This window comes from Phyllopteryx taeniolatus, chromosome 18, assembly GCF_024500385.1.
Source record: "Phyllopteryx taeniolatus isolate TA_2022b chromosome 18, UOR_Ptae_1.2, whole genome shotgun sequence".
Classification (NCBI taxonomy): Eukaryota; Metazoa; Chordata; class Actinopteri; order Syngnathiformes; family Syngnathidae; genus Phyllopteryx; species Phyllopteryx taeniolatus.
The window spans coordinates 12700457-12719439 of record NC_084519.1 but is presented as its reverse complement, the minus strand read 5'-3'; the positions used below and the strand labels follow the sequence as shown (position 1 = coordinate 12719439).

Below are 18983 nucleotides of genomic sequence, written 5' to 3'. Positions count from 1 at the left end.
AAACACACCTCACATTTTCAAACATAACTCATGCTTCCATATTCAAAGGGCCTTATAGAGCACTTTATTGAGGAACTGCGGATGACCATGACAACTGCATGTACACAAATGACTACAGTAAACCTGAACTCATCACAATTGGCACAGTTGAGATTCATTGTTGTAGAGCAGTTTGCAATTGTCCACACATGCGCGGCCTTACCTCCGTGACCTGACTATGAGTGGAGAAGAAGACTCTGGCAAAGGGGTCGGAGAGGCCGCTGCTGTCGGCGGCAAACAGGCTTCGCGCTTGGTACATGTGCGCTCTCAGCTGGAAAACCTGCTTCACTGTCGGACGCAACAACATATCAGCTTGGAAGCCGCTTATTGAAAACCTGAGTGCGCACTTACTGTTGTACACTAGGCTGACAGGCGGCACCGAGTGAAGATAGCGGTCTGTTTTGGCAACTTTCAGTTCTTCAAAACCGTTGGGAAGACCACTCAGGAATTCTTTCCTTTGCTTGTTGAGGCCAAGCCACAAGTACAACTCCAGCTTAGCCTGGACGGTCCAACCGGCTGGGCCGAAACCCTTTTTACCAGGCAGCTGAGGGAAAACAACAGAGGTGAGAATAAGTCACTTATGTGCAAATTGTTAAGTTTCAAGCAAGTCCCAAGTTACAATGAAAAAAAACAAAAAAAAAAACATCAAGCAAACCAGTCAAGTCATTACTTGGGTTATGCAAGTCATAAAATCTTAAACTATAAAATATATACAGTATTCACACGTTAGCCACTTAGTACTTACTATCTCTACTTGCATTCCATTAGTTAGCTGTGCATTTACAGTCACATCGTTTTTTTCAGTGGTCCCAAACTAGTCTTCGTGTTGTCTATTACTAGTCTTCTAAATTAAACGCATAACTGAAACAAAGCTTAGCTAATGTTTGACCAGCTGCAGGCGAGCAAAACTATGAAGTTAATGCAGCTGAGCTTGTCTTTGTGGGTTTTGTGACAGAGGAAGTTAGAATTCATAGTTGTTGTGTCTCTGGTCTGTGACTTGCAAACCTTGCGTATTGCCATTCTCTTTTTGCTCATTATATCAATTGAATCACAAACGACAACAAGTGGGAGCGACCACATACCTTGAGAAAGACAGCTTTGACTTTCTCGCAGTCTTTCCCGGTCTCCTCATCCACGACCGAGTAGAGGATGTCTTTGGAGGGAATGCGGGCGTACGCGATGCGCTTATTGTTGCTCATCATCCACACGAAAACATCTGGGATGCTGTGTTGTGGCTGGACAAGAATCATTGAATGACTTCGATGACATAAGATCATTTTAGAATTGAACAGAACGGAATTTCGACCAAATGTGTAGTTCACGTCGCCATTTCTGCTCTGTATTCAAATGTATACCTCGTCAGCGAGGAAGCGAAGCCTCTGCAGGAAGTTTTGGGCCATCTTTAGTTTGTCTTTCACTGTGTTTTTCTTCACCTGCATCCTCATCTGTTTGGCCTGCTGGCCTATGTTGTCCTGCAGGAGTAGAGTGCGCAACCACGACATCTTAAAATACACTTTTTAATGTCTGAAAAGGCAATCCTTTGCGACATCATTACCATTTCTCTCATGCAGGACTTGAGTCTTTCCCGATCCAGTTTGGTTCTGCCCGTCTGGTTTATGTCCTTGTTCGCCAAATTTACAAACCGACTAGGGAAAGAGCAAAACACATACATTGAGTGTTTAAGAGCATTTATGAACCATTGCCTCTTTGCTAGATAAGACACAAGATGGTAGAGATGGCAAAAATATTCACACTCTGTACCAGAAGTAGAAGTACTACAGATTGTGAAATGGGCATATACAATTATTATCATTTATTTTATTTTATTTTTTTTACTGTCAATTATATACGGAAACTGTTTTGATAACGTGGTACGACAACAAAACCACAAAACATCTTTGCACAGAAATTTTTGTTTTCCTCTTATGAGCTTTTATCGCACTCGTGCTGAGAAGAAAAAAACAAAAAAAACATGGCTAGTGTTGGCTCAGATTTTTATACCTACCAAATGTTGCGCTCCCAAACGTTGTAAACTGACTAACAAAAAATGCTAAATTAGCTAATGACAACAACAGAAAACATACATAGAGCTTTCCTGTTTAACCACATATGACAAAGTGTTGTTTTTTTTAATATGCAAACTTCTTCTTGAAGTAGAATACCATGTATTTAGTTACTTCCCACCACTGCATGACGGTAACAAATGTTGAGTGACGCAACGCAGCTTACCTGCAGCCGAAGCTCAGTTCCTCGAGGACTCCTCTGAGTCGGCGCTCTGGAAAGGCCTTCTCTGTCTTAATGATCTCCTGAACATCGTTTACGCCCTCCTCCTGTGCACGGGAAACAGCAAACGAATATGTAACACAAAATGGCCTTTCGTCCATTCTCGTCAGTGGTCAATAACTTCTGGGCCCCCATGCTGTCTGAGTGAGCTAATAGGATTCCGTCATTCTGATTTGATATCATACCATAAATAGGGATAAGGTGTTAAAAGTGAGCACTGACCAGCTTGTCGGCAATCTTGTCCATCATGTTGGCGTTGTACAGTCGTCGTCTCTGGTCTTGCCACCAGCTTTTGATGTACACACACGGTTTCTTCTCAAAGTACGGAAGGTGAAAGTAATTCCTGTCAAGTTAAGAAAAAAACAAAACAAATATTACGCTTGCTAGATTGTCACCTTGATTAACCTTATTATGTCCACATTTTTTCACATTTTTATTTGAGAGGTTTATTTGAACTTTTTCTGCAATTAGAATCCAAAATGGTTGGCGTTGTCTTTCGTAATTCTCCAGGAAACCAAGAAGCGGCCTTGCTAACAGATTTCCTCCATTTTTGTTTCTGCTTTTACAACCTTCACTTGGAAATATTTGGGTACCTTTTTTTTTCTCCTGCAAAAGGTACAAATTCATCTTGGAGTGCAACATTTCGTCTTCTAGGATACGTAGACATGAAGTAGCTTGAGCTGACCTGTCCGTGACGACGGGCTTCATGGGAGGCGTGCAGGAGACCGACTCCAGGTGGCCTTCCTCGTCGGCCTCGTCTTCGCTCGAGTTTTGGATGAGCTCGCTGTCCTCCTCGTCGCTTTCGCCGTCCTTTTTCTTCTTCCTCGAGGACGATGGCCTGCTCGTGCCATCTATCTGGTTGCCGTAGTTACCTTTGTAAGGGGGTGTATTAATACAAGGCTGTCAGGGTCAACCTTCACACTTCTTCTTTAGCTTCAACAAGACGAAAGAAAGCAACTACTTTACCAATTGTGATCTCAAAAGTAATCGGCTTGTCGCCAATCTTTCGGTCAATCATGGTAGCTTCCAGGAAGGCGCCGAAGAGGAAGAACTCCTCCATCTTCCCCGTGGCGCTCTGACAGGAAGACGGACACAGGGGCAATAAAAGAAAACATCACATTTTTATAATTGCTTTTATTGTAGCACTGTACAAGTGTTTGTTTCTCTATTTTTTAACTCCAGCTTTCATTAGAATGTGTAATTATGAATATATGCGAATATGTCAACATAGGTATTATATTTGGAACAACCAGCACCACAAATGGCCTTTGTTAAATTGTTAGAGCAATGACTACTTAACCTATCTGCCAAATGGTGCAGATCCAGATGACATGTACAAATCATACATTTTATTTTTATTTCTTTAGTCTGTGAATAATGAATAAATGCCTTTGTATCTACGGAATTAATCTGTTGTCTTTGATGTCTGTGCTCTACTGGGTGCCATTCTAGTTGTATTTTATTCGTTGAACTGCGATGTACGGTTTATTGATGTTTATTATTTGTACTTTTTATGCGGCAATAACTAAACTAGCATTTGTCGTAATGTTTGTGAACAAAAGTTACCATTTCATTTATTTGATTTGATTAAACAGGGAGAGAAATAACAAAATCTAGCGCATCTGTCACTTATGACTGTTAATTAAGTTGCTTTACTCTCACCTCCGAGATGTTTGAGATGGAATCCATCTGCACCTCGGTTGAGCTGAGGATCTCCGGGGACGTCGTGTCCAGGATCTCCACGGCGATGGACAGCAGCAGACGGGCTCGGAAGGATACGCCCTCGCCCAGGCCGTCGTTTAGGTCCTGGTGCTCGTCCATGAGCGTGTACTGGCGTGTGGAGCCGTACATGTTGGCCCAGGCCGGACCCAAGGTAGGCAAAAACCCTAAATAACACATTGGAGTATGTGTGTGTGTGTGTGTGTGTGTGTATGTATATATATATATATATATAAGGTCAGGCAAGTCAATGTTATTTCCACTAATAGCTTCTATCCTTTGTATGAATTCATTTGTAATTCCCCATAATAAGATTTTCTTAATCCCTAAATGCATTTTGTTTTGCTTTATTATACGTATATTAATGCATGCATTGACCTTTTAATAGTCCTCCTCTGACTTTATTATTGCCCCGCAACGTGGATCAGGTGGCTCATGCTAGCACTAATTTGCATATATAACCAGAATAGGAATTTGGAGGAAAACGAGCATGGTTAATGCATGTATATTGACAGCTAATCAATACTGATTTGCAACTAACGTGTCTGTGCTAACCGCCCGTAACCTCACTATTTGACCTACCTTTGTCGCCCTCATTGGATATTTTGCGCAGGTCAATGAAGTGGGTTCCTATAGCAACATCATTCACTTTATCCGAGTCACGGATTTGGACCTTCATGCGTTTGCAGAGCGGAGGGAAGAGCTCGGTGAAGACGATTTGCTCGTTCCAGATGGGTTCATAACTGCTTTTCTGTACCGAGGTCTTCCCCTGTGGACAGAGCACGCTTTGAAATCAAAGGCAAAAACCAGGGTTGTTGAGTTAGTAATATTCGGACAGAAGCATTGGGACTTGGCTTTTTCTGTCATAGAAATTGATGGAATTGGTTTGATAAGGTTGAGGTTGGGCACAACTGCGGACGAGCGGTTAGCACGTCGACCTCACAATTCTGAGGTTCAGAGTTGAAATCTCGCCTCTGGCCTGGCTCCTTTGTGGAGTTCACGCTTTTCCCGTGTTAGCGTGGGTTTTCATTGAAGACTCAAAATTTTCTCGAGTATTATTTGCAATAATTTAACCATTTTCCCCCTGAAATCCATTCCTCAAAATGTCTGTTTTTTACTTATTGATTACATAATAATAAAATATTAGTAAAATGTATTTGTAATGTAATAATTGTAGATTTTATTTTTGTTTTATTTATTTTATTGAATACTTGGTTAATTAATGGGAATTCAATTAATAAAAAAAAAAAATACAACAATTATGATTGTCCCAATACTTTCGTCTGGTTAGCAGTGAGCCCAATTGTAGAGGAAATTTACTTTCTGGCCAGAAAAGTACACTTGAACGTAAGGGTCCGCCAGGTCCCGGTTCTCTCCAATGAAGGCCTTCTTGACGTTAGCCATGATGTTGGTGTTCATCTTTGGAAGGCCCTCGGCGCGGTAAACTTTCACGTAAAACCTCGCCCACTGACGCTCTGCCGGGAAGCCTTCGGGGAGAAGCAGGTTCCTGAAAGACAGAAAGTAAAGAAGTACAAACTCCAGAAGCTAAACGTTTGGAATGTGTGGAATCCATTTTCTGAATGATTTCGATTTTCAGATCAGATTGTGCTCCTTTTTTGGTTTATTCCATTTTATTTATCTTACCACAGTGTAATTCAAAAGACAGTTAACGCAAGAGCTAATTAAATTGGAATCGGATTCGATGTTTTACTGTACCACAAATTGGTATCATTAAGGACTGGGGTACATTGGGGTCATCTTCACCCATGCATTTCTTTTTTTATTTTTTATTTATTTTTTAACCATGAATCAGTCATTGCAATAAATCTTCTCGCCTACCCCTCGATGTCATCCTCATCGGTCTCGTTGGCCTTATGCGGGGTCTTGATGTTGTCGCCTTTGCCCACCACGGCGATGTCACATTTCAGGTAGCCTTTGCACGCCGCCGTGATGTCAACGGGGTCGGACAGGATGGCCCACTTGTGGTAGAACTGGTGCTCTGGGATTCACGTCAATTGTACCGTCAATTTACCAGTGGAAATTTGACAACATTTTCACACCTTTACGATGCTGCCTCTCGCAGGTCAGCCTTGGTACTTTGGTTTTGTGGGAGGAGACTCGTGATTGTTTGGCGGAAAGTCTCGTTACTTTATGTTTGTGGTTTGCTGTGTTGGTTATCTCGAGTACACCCCCCCCCCCACTATAAAAGCAGTAAAGACACTGGACAATTTTTTTCGCCCCCTCGTTATTTGTGGGGTCTCTCACATTTAAAACAGCGTTCTGCGTGTACCCCACTTCATATAGCAAACTAGTTGATACTGACTAAACAGGTCCTCTCTTTTAAATCCAGCAATATACAGTAACACCAACCTGCTTACACATTACAATATTCTTTTGGTTTCTTGCCTACCAGGCTGATGGTAAACAGTTCCAACATCCATCTTGAAGGTTCCCACCAGCGTTCCGCTCCGAAGAAGGTTTTTAGAGTGAATAACCTGAGCGCAGAATGTAGAATTAAATATTAACGCAAAGTGCAAATGCTGAATAAATGGTTGTTTCGGGGATATGCTATAGTAATGGATAATTCATATGATTTTGCAGTAATAAAGGTTGAGAGATTTTCCTTACCGAGAGCTTAATGATCTTATCAAACATGACATCAGGGGGGACGTGGAAGTCAAAGACAAAATACTGCAGAGAGAGGAGAAAACAAATGTGGGTGGGGGGCGGGGGGGGGGGGGGGTTAATCATTTTATATAATCTTAGCGCTCAGTTGACATAAATTTGGCGTTCAATGGCAGAATTGAGCGGCTAATAAGAGCTGCGATAGTGATCTTTTCATGATGGCGTCAGCACTGAGTGTGAAGAGAGTCAATCTTGGAATCGCATTTATAAAAGAAGCCAAGTAAGCACATTTGGTGTCATACACACAGTATAGTCCCGCATCTCACATCGTTTCATAGCGCCATACATATCCACGAAAGATAGAAAGCTCCTGTGAAGGGTGAGAAAATAGTCTCGAAAGCTGTGAGGGCCATTATCCTGACAGGTTTACCTTTCAGTTTGTGTGCCCGCAGGGGTTTTTGGTCACAGACCAAAGAATCGATAGCAGACAAACTCTCACTTCCTCTTCTCTCCACAGGACTCACAAGCCAGAGGTGGAGCTCAGCGTGATGCTAAGAAGCATCTTGCGACTAAAGTGCTTCGGGGAGTCTTCACTGTGAGCTATTTTGCATTGATGAGGAATTGAGAGCATCTACGCTACTATAGGGTAGTGTATGATTCAATGCAATCCTACACTACAACCACAAATATATATATATATATATATATACAATTCAATCACTCACTGCTGATTTCAGAAACATAGTTGGACAAGCAAACAGAAATGTTTCCCTATTTCCATTTTGGCTTACAACTTGTGTTTTCACGTTTTCCATTTTCTCCTTTTCCGAAGTTAGTTGTGCCGTGCCTGTGAGGATAGAATTGAATTCACTGACAAAACAATTAATGGCTAGTGTTTTATTGGAGCTAATTATGCAGTCGGTTTGTGGCCATGGGGAGTGTTTGAGCAACACTACAATTTCTTTTTATATAACCTGGACCGCTGTGTTTCTGCCTGTAAAGCATCGGCATCTCACCTCATTGTAGTAAGGGCAGTTGGTGGACTCCTTCATGGACGTGTACTTCTTCTCCTCGCCAATCTCCACACACACCACCGGGTCCATGTTGAGGCCAATTAGCTGGCGGGCCTCGATGATCGTGACGCTAATCTAATGGGAGACGAGAATCCGTCAGTTAATGACGTGACGCTCCAACGATACGAGCAGACCAGCTGGAACACGGGCATCTTAAATAAATCATGCGAGTTATTAACCTCAACATAATCCAATATTCCCCCTGATTCTTTGCTTTTCCCGGACTTCCATTTAACAATGACATCTCCCGAGGCTAAACTAATACAACATTTGAAAGACAAAGCCACTCTGGTATAATTAACCTTTAGATGAGATGAGGGGCAGACGTAAAGGCTGAGTGGGACAGAAACCATTTACTCTTTACAATAACATGCAATTAAATGGCAAAGGTTTGCAGTTATTGATTATGTGGATCTCATCCATCCATCCATTTTTCGGAGCCGCTTCTCCTCACTAGGGTCGCGGGCGTGCTGGGGTCTATCCCAGCTATCATTTGGGCAGGAGGCGGGGTACACTCTGACCTGGTTGCCAGTCCATCGCAGGGCACACACAAACAAACAACCATTCACACTCACATTCACAACCTATGGGCAATTTAGAGTTGTCAATTCACCAACCATGCATGTTTTTGGGATGTGGGAGGAAACCGGAGTGCCCGGAGAAAACCCACGCAGGCACGGGGAGAACATGCAAACTCCACACAGGCGGGGCCGGGGATTGAACCCGGGTCCTCAGAACTGTGAGGCAGTCGTCCACCGTGCCGCCCTAATACAACTATTTTAAGATCATTAGTAAGTTTTAAGCAGAATAAATATACTATATTATTACTTAAAGATAAGGAACTGGCAAGTTAGTCAAGCACACAAACCTGGTAATCCACTGGTCGTCCAGAACTTGGTTCTATCTTGATATCTGGTTTGGACCTGAACAATTGAGCACATTTTTCATTTTTTTGGGGGGGGGGGGGGGCATTAATTCATTTGTATTTCACTTAATGTTAATGCTTTTTTAATTTTTTTAAAAATATATTTACAATGCATTTTGTATTGTAACAAAAGATGAGACCTCTTATTGGAGATGTTGGTGGTGACGGCAGTGACAGAGGCCAAAGAGATGGCGTCCGGTTCCAACATTCCAGCGAGACGCATCGCCTTCTTGTCCAGGTCCTCCATTTCCAGCACTGCCGGCTCATCTTAGGTACAACATATAAACTTATTGGAAATGTGTATCTGACAAGTACTATAAAAAGACTCCATTTCAGTTCCCTGCGCTGAGAGTTTTCCTGCGTTTCGATTGTAAAGGTTCCCAAAATATGCAACCAATACTGCCCGTTTTTAGCACCGTTTCGTTAGCGTAGCATTTGCTGTATGTTCATCGCACTGCTTTCGATTGATTGTTCAGGGAGAAAACACTTCTGTGTTACAATGCAATGTAAAGAATACAACAGAAGATTTGTCTTTTAAAAATTGGTGGGGGAGGTTTCATTATTTATAATTGCCGCGTCCTCACGGAAAATTTCAGCATTGAGTGATGTGTTGACATTGACGTTAATTGTTCCTTGTTTAATTCCTCGGTGAGTTGTCTTGCTGCTATAACCTTAATCTGAACCAGTGGAGAAACGAACTGAACTGTGCCGCTTGGTGAAAACACAGTGAAAATGTCCCCGAGTGGAACTCCCCAAAGTGGTACAATTCTACTAGAAAGGCCTCAAAAGTCAAACATTATCACAAAGTTGTCTTTTTCTAGATGTATTTATGAAATGCAACTATGGGACAGGCAAACAACTTCCTGTTCCTTCTCCATTACAGATATCTTCAAACAATGAGGAGTTTTACTTTACATTTTACAATTTAAACAGATCCGGATCGGAAATACGTCACGAAATCAGACAACACAGATGAATGAAGCAACTTTACATATCATTAATTATATATATTATTCATTCTGCTCTTCTAAACATAAATATACATACTGTATTTAAAAAAAATATTCTTTTCTGTTTTCAATATTTTTAGGTAATTTTTTTGACTTCAAGGAAAGTAAAATGGTGCTTCCCCCCACCCCCCCTCATCCAAAGATTTACATATTACATAAAAAAGACCAAATTGGTCCCAAGACTCGTTCTTTTACCTTTCTTGTGATCATCTTTTGAGCTCCTGATCTTGCCGAGCTTCATGGCTGCAAACACGCCTTTCCCCGATCTGGTGGGGAAGACACGGGACAGAGGGAAGCGATATCATGAACTCGTGCTTGATTCTCCAAACAAGTGCCCTTCAAGGTCACTTTCAATCACTGGGCCCGGAGCCACGAGACTGACTGACGCTGATCAAGAGGCAACCAAACACCGCCAAGTCAATCATACCGACTCGGCACAACACTAAAGTCCAGCTGGTATAACTCCGAGTTGGTACCAGCCGCAATTGGTCAAAGCCTTAAGGACAAAAACAAGTGTCCGGTTTCTCCGCATTTGTATTATCTGGATCGCATATCCCGGCGACTACAAAGAGTTGTGATGTCACCGGTGACAGCCCACAAATGAGAAGCCTTAATAATTAAGAATGCGTGCTCCCATCCAATTTGCTGCGGATATGGATACATGTCGGGAAATTAATGAATGCGCTTTTGCCTTTGCGTCCTCAAGCATTCACAGTCGGGGATACTGTATCTGGGTCCTGTTTCTGTGGTGATCCCCCGTCCCACTTGTGGGAAAGCTGGCGGGATGTTTCGAAGAATGCCGTGTCAGTGAGCTTCACGTGAAGTTCAAAAACACAATTTAAAAAAAAAAACAAAAAAACAACAAAAAAAAACATACAGCTGCATCTGAATAGGTAAGAACATCGCGGAAACTTTCAATCGCTGTTCCCTTGAAAAAGTGGAACTCATGTACATACAGTTTCACGTAGATTCATGATACACAGAGTGAAATATCGCACTTTTTTGGAATCATTTTGATGAATTTTAGCTTACAGCTAACAAAACCCCACAATATAAATACTGAAGTTCGGTAGGAATTGGCCATCTGAAAATGTTTTTCCTGTGTTTAATGAGTTTACTGAAATAAAAGAATGTTTGTACTTATTGAGATGCACCTGTATAACCATGGAGCTCAGTGAGGAGTTAAAGAAATGAGGAATAATTGTGTCATTCCTCGAGAGCTTTGGTAAGCTAGTGTGCTAAATACAGTACACTGACAACTAATATACAACAAACGCATGGTCTGCAATGAAAAAAGTCAAACAGATGGATCTACATGAATAAATAACAGCATCGCATGAAAAAAAAAAAAAAGCATTATTAATGTCCTGGCTGGTCCAATAATATGATAAATCACTAAAGTTGGTCACCGCAGAATAAGTCCTTATTGTAAAGTCCTTCAGAAAGCATCACAACATTTGGAGAATGGGCACATTAGGAATTTGCACTCAGGATCAATGAAAAATGATAAATGTCGCACTTTACTTTCACTGACTGTCCCAAAATATAAATGAATGGATTTATATGGTTACAGTTTTACAAACATGGCTTTAAAAAAAATTCAATTGGACATTTTCTGCATTCACAGAATAGGAAAAGAGCCAAGAAACATCACAAAAAAGCAGAGTAAATACAGCAAAATACCTACCACATGAAACACAACGGGGGTGCAAGGTCACCATAAATTCATTTTATGAACTTGTATGAACATACAATAGTTGTCATTCGCCGAGTGCTGGAAATCCAAAACAAGCAAGCGGACGAGACCAATGAGTGGGTGATGCGCGGATGGAAGGAGGGAGGGACACATGGAGGGAGGGTACGGGGGATGAATAGGACGGAAAAAAATCGGAGGTAATGTGGGTGCTTATCAGTGGGCCCATACATCAATCAACAACCTAAACAAACATCGAAATCCGATCGCCGACCGAGCAAGTAATAAAGTAATAAAAAAGTAAGTCAAAATAAAAGTAGACGAAAACTCCCACATCATGTGTCCTCATCCGTCATGTATGATTATGCTGAGCACCCGGTTTATTGTTTTTAAATTTGACTATAAGTGGTAAACGGAATAAGAATGCTTCACATCCTTATGCATGAAGTTGACCGTCTTCGGCAATCCTCCCTCTCCAATTGGTTACATGCTGTCACCCGTCATGAATATTTTAATTAGTTGTACAGCATATTTATTGTTTGTTTTATCATACCGCACCGACTTTTACACGCCTCATAGGCATTTGTAGCCTCAAGCAACCTTTAATTGAATCTCAGCGCCCCTAAAATTTGAGAGAGAGAAAAAAGGAGAGACAACTGAAGGTAGAAATCAAACGCCAATACGGCACATTAGCAGACACAGTAGAAGGAGCGACAGAGTTCATTGACACTTTGTCAACGCAGACGTGTAGGACGTCAAGATGAAAATGAACTTCGCTGTGCTTATGTGGGGGGGCAATAATAGATGGCAGCATTAATAGATTGCCTTGCATGCACGATGTAACTCAACATGTACACAACTGTGCACCCTTCCATCCATATTTCATTTCTATGTTTTTAAGCTCATGGGCAAGCTGGAGCCTATCCCAGATGACTTTGAGCGACAAACCCTGCAATGGTCGACGGTCACTCGCAGGTCACAGATACTGTTGACAAAAAAACCATTCACACCTTTGAACAATTTAGTTTAGAGTCTTCAATGAACCTAACATGCATGTTTTTGGAATGTAGGTATAGGGGTGGGGGGAATCGATTATCTTCGTTAAATCGACATAAAAAATAGGTCGACACAATTTCTGCCTCGAAGCTCCGCCAGAACCATGTTTGCGCTGCCATCCATTTTTCACACGGACATTTATTGCAGACGCACGCATTAGGCCAGTGGAAAACATTGGTTCGAATTTTGCTTTTTTTAAACCTAAATTGGTCACCGCTAGTGCGCTAAGGCTAATTGCGATTGCTAACCGTTTAGCATGGGCTAATTTTGGTCTCATATTCTGTCCACTGAATTCAAATCATAAACTCCGTACTAACATATGCACTTCAAGTCCATCCATGAGAATAAAATTCCATTCGTTACCCGCCCCCCAATTAATAAATAAAATAAACAATTCAAAAATAATAATAATAATAAAATGGGTGAAATGTTTTGGGGCCGTAAATTCCCCAGCATCATCCTGTCGGAGGACACCTTTCCAAAACGAACGGTTTGGCCTGATTGTGCATTTTATTGGCAGATTCATTCCTCCAAATACGTTCCACTCCTGTGAGTCTCCTCGTGCTGCAGACCTCATATTTTATAAAGCGTTTGAGTGCAACTTGATTTGAAGAAGTCCTACATAATGCACTCTAAATCAGCAAGGAAGGAGGGGGGGGGGAAAAGACAGACAGTGGGAACCTGAGCGAGTTGAACACTCTTGTATTCACTTCAAATACATTATTTATTGTAGTTGTACCAACCAGCTTGGAGAAGTTTCTTTCAGACTTGTTCAGTCCAATCTTTTTCTTTACCATATCCAACAGATATGCAGAAAATGCATGCCCAGAGGTTTAAATACAGGGACTCCCACTAAACGCAGCCATATATTGCTTTAGGGACAGAAAAACAGCAAATTGCTGACACACTCATGTCACTTATCACTGCAAATCACAACAGAGGAATCCCTGTGTGTGAGAAAGCAATACGCAGTGTTATGTCTTCAGCAACATAACCTATAGAGGACTTAGGAGGTACTGTAAAAGCCTCGTTATTATGAGTAATGGCGTTGACCTGACATGACCTCACTTTATCGTCTGTAAGCTTACGAGATTTTTTGTGTCATAATCAGCAAATTTTTCAAGTCAAATGGGATTTTGACTAAATAGCCATGTGATGAGATGATGATAAATGTCGATATGCCTTTGTGTATTTACGGATGACATCCAGTATGATACGGGAAGATTGTTCTTATTTACTTTGCCTCAACCAATTCCCGTCTGCATTGTAAATAGTGCTTGCATATTGCAAGAATAAAAATGTTTGTTGCTTTTTCAGCAAGACATTTGTATTCTAAAGCGCATCAATACTTAAAATGTTTGTAGTGGTTAAATTTGTCTTGTTTAGCCAAAACCTGCACAGTAATTCACCATTATTTGAAGTTGGCTACCAATCAATTGTGTAATAACCACACCAAATGAGAACAAAAGGGATCATACCAATGCATCACAATCGCTCTGTCTACATAATAAATGAATCATAGTTCACAAGAATGATAAACGAGTGTACTGATATGAAAATATGCGTGTTATACATTATTAGCAATGTAAAATTGACTGAAATCTTGCAGCACCTATTAAAAACAACATAAAAGCAAATTTCTTCTCTTTGTTCAGGAACAAGGATCCAATGCTCAGTTGTTTTTTTTTATGGTTATACATGCGTTCTTCTAATTTGAATAACAGAATTGAATAATGTGCTAATTAATTAAAATGTCCTGTTTTTTTAAAGATTCAATTAAACACGCATGCATTGCTGAGTGCATTTCAAATGGAGCACAAAATTCCCTGGAAACACCTGCAGCCCCAGGTATGCATTTGAAAAGTTAATCAATGCAAAATTGCGGGGAGACCCTTCGCAGAAAAAGGAGACGCTCAATTTTGGCGGGATGAACTTTGACAAGAAGAACACGAAGGAGCAAATGTATAAAACGTAAATGAGAATAAATTGTGGATTAACCACACACAGTAGCTCCCTTGTCACAAAAATAAAGTAACAGTGGCAGATATCCAAGCTGTCTTCCACAATATTTTTTCCCCCAAAGGCGTTCAAAACAAAAAACAATTCTAATACGTGACTGCTCTTTGATACATCTTCACTGTTCTGGCGGAGTTGTATACAAGAGGAAGTAAAATCCAAATTCTGAGACTTCTGCACGTTGCCGCATTAAGAAGAAAACAGGATATCAGGCCTCCGTTTGAGAGGAGGGGTAGCTCCCAGTTTGCCAGTCTTTAATCTCTTATCTTTCAAATATGCGATCTGGCAAAGGATGGGGAATCTGCTCATGAAAAAAAGGGTTTTGTGTCAGCATACTACCATGCTCAATGACACCTCTCCGTTGGGTGGTTTCCAGCTGTTCTTTTTCAGTTGACCCTGAGATCCCATCTACTGTATAAGTGTTGCGGAACCTAACCTCAATATTTCTCTTGCATGTCTTTTCAAGAGTGCGCGCTGTAAGGGTGTCTCATGTTCTGTTCCTTGCGGCTCGTAAACTGAAAATGTCTGACTGTAAGATGATGTCGCTCTCTTAGTGACCTTATCTGTGCCTCGAAGGGTCCAGGGATCTAGTCCAATCGCATCAAATTGCATTTGCCGCATGAAAAGGGCAAAACTGTTTCCAAGACGGTGATGATTACAGACTCTGGGAAAAGGTGATAAAGCCTCTGAATAGGCATGTCTTTCAATTGTAAGAGTGGCAAACAGAAGGAAGGATCAGGATCAGTGAAACTTTCTTCCCCATCTGTTGTACATTTAGCCGGAGGACAGAACTGCGCTTTGGCGCACTAGGAACTCTAGGATGTACTGAACACATCGATGCCCCTTCCAAGGACACACCAGTGGCGCCAGTATTGGAACAGAAAGTAGCTCTGATAGACACAATAAAAGTCGTGTAGACCTATTGTGGTGTCTATTGCTCATCTGTTACCAGTACAAGTTCAGAATCATAATGCATTTTGTTGCATTGCAAGAAAACGACTGCAAACACAGTTAGGTTAGAATTTTAAAAAAAAGTCACAGAAGAGAATGGCCCCGGTCCAGGCAACAGTTTGTCGCTTAGACTGAAATTGTACTTCGGGGATACATTGAGGATATTGATCGCAATCACATGTAAACATATTGTCTATGGTAGTTAATTTTGTCGTAGTCTCTTGAGTGAATTGCAATTCCTGAGATGTTTTCCTCGCATCCGTGACCATCATGTTTATCTCTTTTTCAGTACAGTAAAAATAAAAAAAATTATAAGTAAAAAATACCTGAGGTGCAACGAAACAAAACAGACTTATATCTGCACAGAAAAAGCTGGGAAGCACAAAGCCTGACAATTGGCAATTTACCTGTAGGCCAAGCTGCAAAAGACATTCTCTTGGATCATTTTCTCCTCCTCCTCCTCCTCCGCTTTAGAGGAGTAATACCGAATTAATGTCTCCAGCACTGTCAGGCTTCATTGCACGAGTGGGAGCTATTGACATTTGTCAATTTGGAAACTTTCACAAAGCACATTGGTAAAAGTTTCTGTCTTGAAATCAAGCAGCAATGCAAGAAGGAGAGGGTCGTACAACAAGTATTGAACAAGCCTGTTGTTATACTTTCGTCAAAGCTTAATCAGGCACCTTTTAGCAATTATTTTTGCCAGATTTCGGTTAGCCATCGTCTTCATTCAAGCGCGTTGGACTCACTTTCTGAACGTCGGTATGGATCCTTGCAAAGATCGTTTTGCAGAGGCCGCCGATCCGTGGCTTTGCCCCGACAGCAAGCTGTCTGTCTCGAAAGTGAATATCCCATCACGGTCGTCGGGAACATCCAGATACTCTCCGTTACTCCGCATGCCCACTGTGCCATCCATCGACTGGTATCTGATCTCTATGGTAACGCTGGTCTGAAAACCAGAGAAAGGACTGGTTAGATTGCATTGCATTTATGAGGAAGTTTGGGTTTCTTTGACTTGAAGCTTTCCTTTTGTGAGCAAATGTCATATCCTCTTCTGGAATACTAATGTACTTTAAAAGGTTATTGGGTTTGTCAAATTAAGTCGAAGTTCTGCTAAAACCAAAACGTTCCATGCATCGCCGTCATTGTTTTTTCTAAACAGTTGAAAATTTTACTAAGGTTCCTTCAAGCTTAGCAACTACAATTGAAATTAGATTCAGTCTGCTTTTATTTCATTCAAGTGCATCTGGGGAAAAGGCCAGTTGGCTATTTTGTGGTAATAGCTATAACCATGAAGTTCCAGTTCCTTTTTAATTATTGTCATATACATCAAGTTAAAGACTTTAATACAAACAATACTGTAGTAGTGCATTTTAGTAGTCCAAAAGCATTTATGTACTGTATTCACAACTGTTGTTTTTGTCTTTGTCTTAAAAGCCATAAATGTGCATACATTTAGCTTATTCATTATTTGTCCTGGCACAGTTGCAGTTACACATTATTTAAAGCACCTTAAGGCTAACTCGCGTCTTATTTTAGAATTAAAGCATTTAATTGTTTGTGAAAACAGCTGTCATTATCAGAAATAGACTGTAAAACATCTCTGTGGTGCCTTCTCGGGCAAATTTGCCCTTCAGAAACAATGGTGACAATGTAGTTTGTCTTCAGTATTCTTCTGACTTCTATAATTTGTTTTATTTCAGCCAATTTATTGCAAGCACAAAGACTGATGAGAGTAAAAATTATGCAGCGAGCAAATGTTTTCTCTCGCTCCCTCCCTTTATTGAGTTTTCCCCCCTCATATTCTCACAGGGTAATCACTCTGGTTTTATTTTGTGTTACTATAGAAACCACGCCATTGCATATTTGCGAAAGAAAGCGTTAACCTTGAGCCTCTTTTCTGCACGGCATTGAAATTCTTAATTGTGTGTGGGCGCGCATGTAGCCACTTCACGTTTGCGCCTTAAAGCACTCCCACTGCGCGTGTTGTTGTCTGAAGAACAGCACATCAGCACGTCCAGATCCTCCATCACAACTCTGCGCCGCAGGAAGGCCTTAAACCCGCCTCATTCAGAACCACCATCATCCTCACAGTAATCTTCTACCGTTTGCCACGCTAAAAACAAGTTTCTCTCATTAGCTATAATTACCGGTGTAGCGTATATTGGTCAAATAAAAATGTCATTAATTTAGGAGAAAAGACAAAGCTGGGCTAAAATAAATGAGCATGTAAGCGTTTAATGCGTTGAGTCAGAGCGAGAGAAGGCAAAGTTGGGATTTCGTGTGAAGCTCGTGATTTCCCCAAAATGTGTGTACAAACACTGTACAGTAATGGTCTCACCTATGCTAGATCTAACGCAACATGGAAGGTGTCCTGACTGATTTGAATTCAGTGGTTGTTCTAAGAGTTTGAAATTATATTAAACAGTTCGGGAATCATAATTTGTGGTAAATTTATTTTTCGAACTATCAATATAGGCAATTCTAAAAAAAAAAATTGAGGGGGGGGGGGGGGGGTTACCAACTATATCCCAGGATAGAGTAAAATAAACTAAGTAGCTTTTTAAGGAACTTCCCAAGAATGTAAAGCGCATTGACATTGCACTGTTGAAACACTAAAGAATGAAAGAATTCGACGCCCTAATGTAGGTTTTATTATATTATTTATTATTATAACAAAATTATGGTTTTATTCTCTCTTAATAGTATAGTTTGATTATGTATCCTGTATTATATTGTCTTGTAGATGTATTTTAATGCTTTTTTACATCATGGCCAGGGGACTACAGATGAAAATTAGCCTTCTGGCTAATTCTGGCTTTTTTAACCATGTGTACTTCATGTGTTTTATGAAATTGCATTGTCCCCTTTCAAAAAATAAACTGAAACTAGGTTTGCAGCATATCACAGCATATGATTGCAGTCCCAAGATGCCATGCAAATATGTCCCCTAGTGAGCAGTACAGAGTCGACACAAGCAATTTAATTAGATGTGAGTAAGTGGGCCAGGTCAACAAAAAAAATGTGTGACCGATGACCACTTATGCTGGAAAAAATATAAGCAAGAGCTCACCCATCTTAAATGGGACACATTTCGTGTTTGAGAAATGTAAAGGCTTTGAGTTAATGAGGCAGCTAAAAGTCTGATGTACATCATCAGAGAGTAAAAAAAAATGTTGAATTCTTGTCTCAGTATTCACACAATTAGCTTTGGGCAGTTTGCGTCATTGGCATCTGCAGTTACATTAGTGTCCTGTGTACTCTGGTATTTGAATACATTTTGGTGGAATAAAAAGACATTATTTACTTGCTCAACTTTAGAATGTTCACCAAAAATATTCCTGAATCCAGACGTACGTTTATGGATGTGTTATTATCGTCGATGAACGTGTCAGTCAGCTCAAGCTGCCCCTCCTCCGCCACCTTCTGGAGCACCATGCAGAAAGTCCCCACGAGTCTGCAGGGGGGAAAAAACCCACACCAATCAATAGTAATACACACCATGATGTGGTTTTGTCCTCCACCTGTGACATGTGTTGTCCTGCTGTAGACTGTAAGGACATATAACCATTATCGCAGTGTATTTTAATGCA

At 40.9% G+C, this 18983-nt stretch overlaps 1 protein-coding gene and 1 long non-coding RNA gene across 13 annotated transcripts in view; one reads left to right on the top strand and one right to left on the bottom strand.

Annotated features, from left to right (window-relative positions):
• otofa (otoferlin a) overlaps window positions 1-18983 on the bottom strand; it is a 52467-nt gene that overhangs the window by 17403 nt on the left and 16081 nt on the right. For 8 of the 12 annotated variants that reach the window (XM_061754029.1, XM_061754021.1, XM_061754032.1 and 5 more), the window contains 20 exons: window positions 18748-18847; window positions 16140-16339; window positions 9870-9940; window positions 8805-8931; window positions 8608-8662; window positions 7683-7814; window positions 6670-6732; window positions 6452-6536; window positions 5881-6040; window positions 5362-5548; window positions 4624-4810; window positions 3985-4208; window positions 3289-3397; window positions 3008-3194; window positions 2545-2665; window positions 2269-2369; window positions 1595-1685; window positions 1395-1511; window positions 1122-1274; window positions 203-583 (listed from right to left, as the gene is read on the bottom strand). In XM_061754029.1, coding sequence (XP_061610013.1) covers window positions 203-583; window positions 1122-1274; window positions 1395-1511; window positions 1595-1685; window positions 2269-2369; window positions 2545-2665; window positions 3008-3194; window positions 3289-3397; window positions 3985-4208; window positions 4624-4810; window positions 5362-5548; window positions 5881-6040; window positions 6452-6536; window positions 6670-6732; window positions 7683-7814; window positions 8608-8662; window positions 8805-8931; window positions 9870-9940; window positions 16140-16339; window positions 18748-18847 — 2851 coding nt within the window. The remainder of the gene's footprint in view (window positions 1-202; window positions 584-1121; window positions 1275-1394; window positions 1512-1594; window positions 1686-2268; window positions 2370-2544; window positions 2666-3007; window positions 3195-3288; window positions 3398-3984; window positions 4209-4623; window positions 4811-5361; window positions 5549-5880; window positions 6041-6451; window positions 6537-6669; window positions 6733-7682; window positions 7815-8607; window positions 8663-8804; window positions 8932-9869; window positions 9941-16139; window positions 16340-18747; window positions 18848-18983) is intronic. The other 4 variants (XM_061754023.1, XM_061754028.1, XM_061754033.1 and 1 more) reach the window with 1 other exon arrangement.
• LOC133468296 (uncharacterized) lies at window positions 479-8925 on the top strand. Its single transcript, XR_009785445.1, has 4 exons — window positions 479-602; window positions 3992-4195; window positions 7184-7312; window positions 8798-8925. It is a non-coding gene; the product is annotated as an uncharacterized LOC133468296 (long non-coding RNA).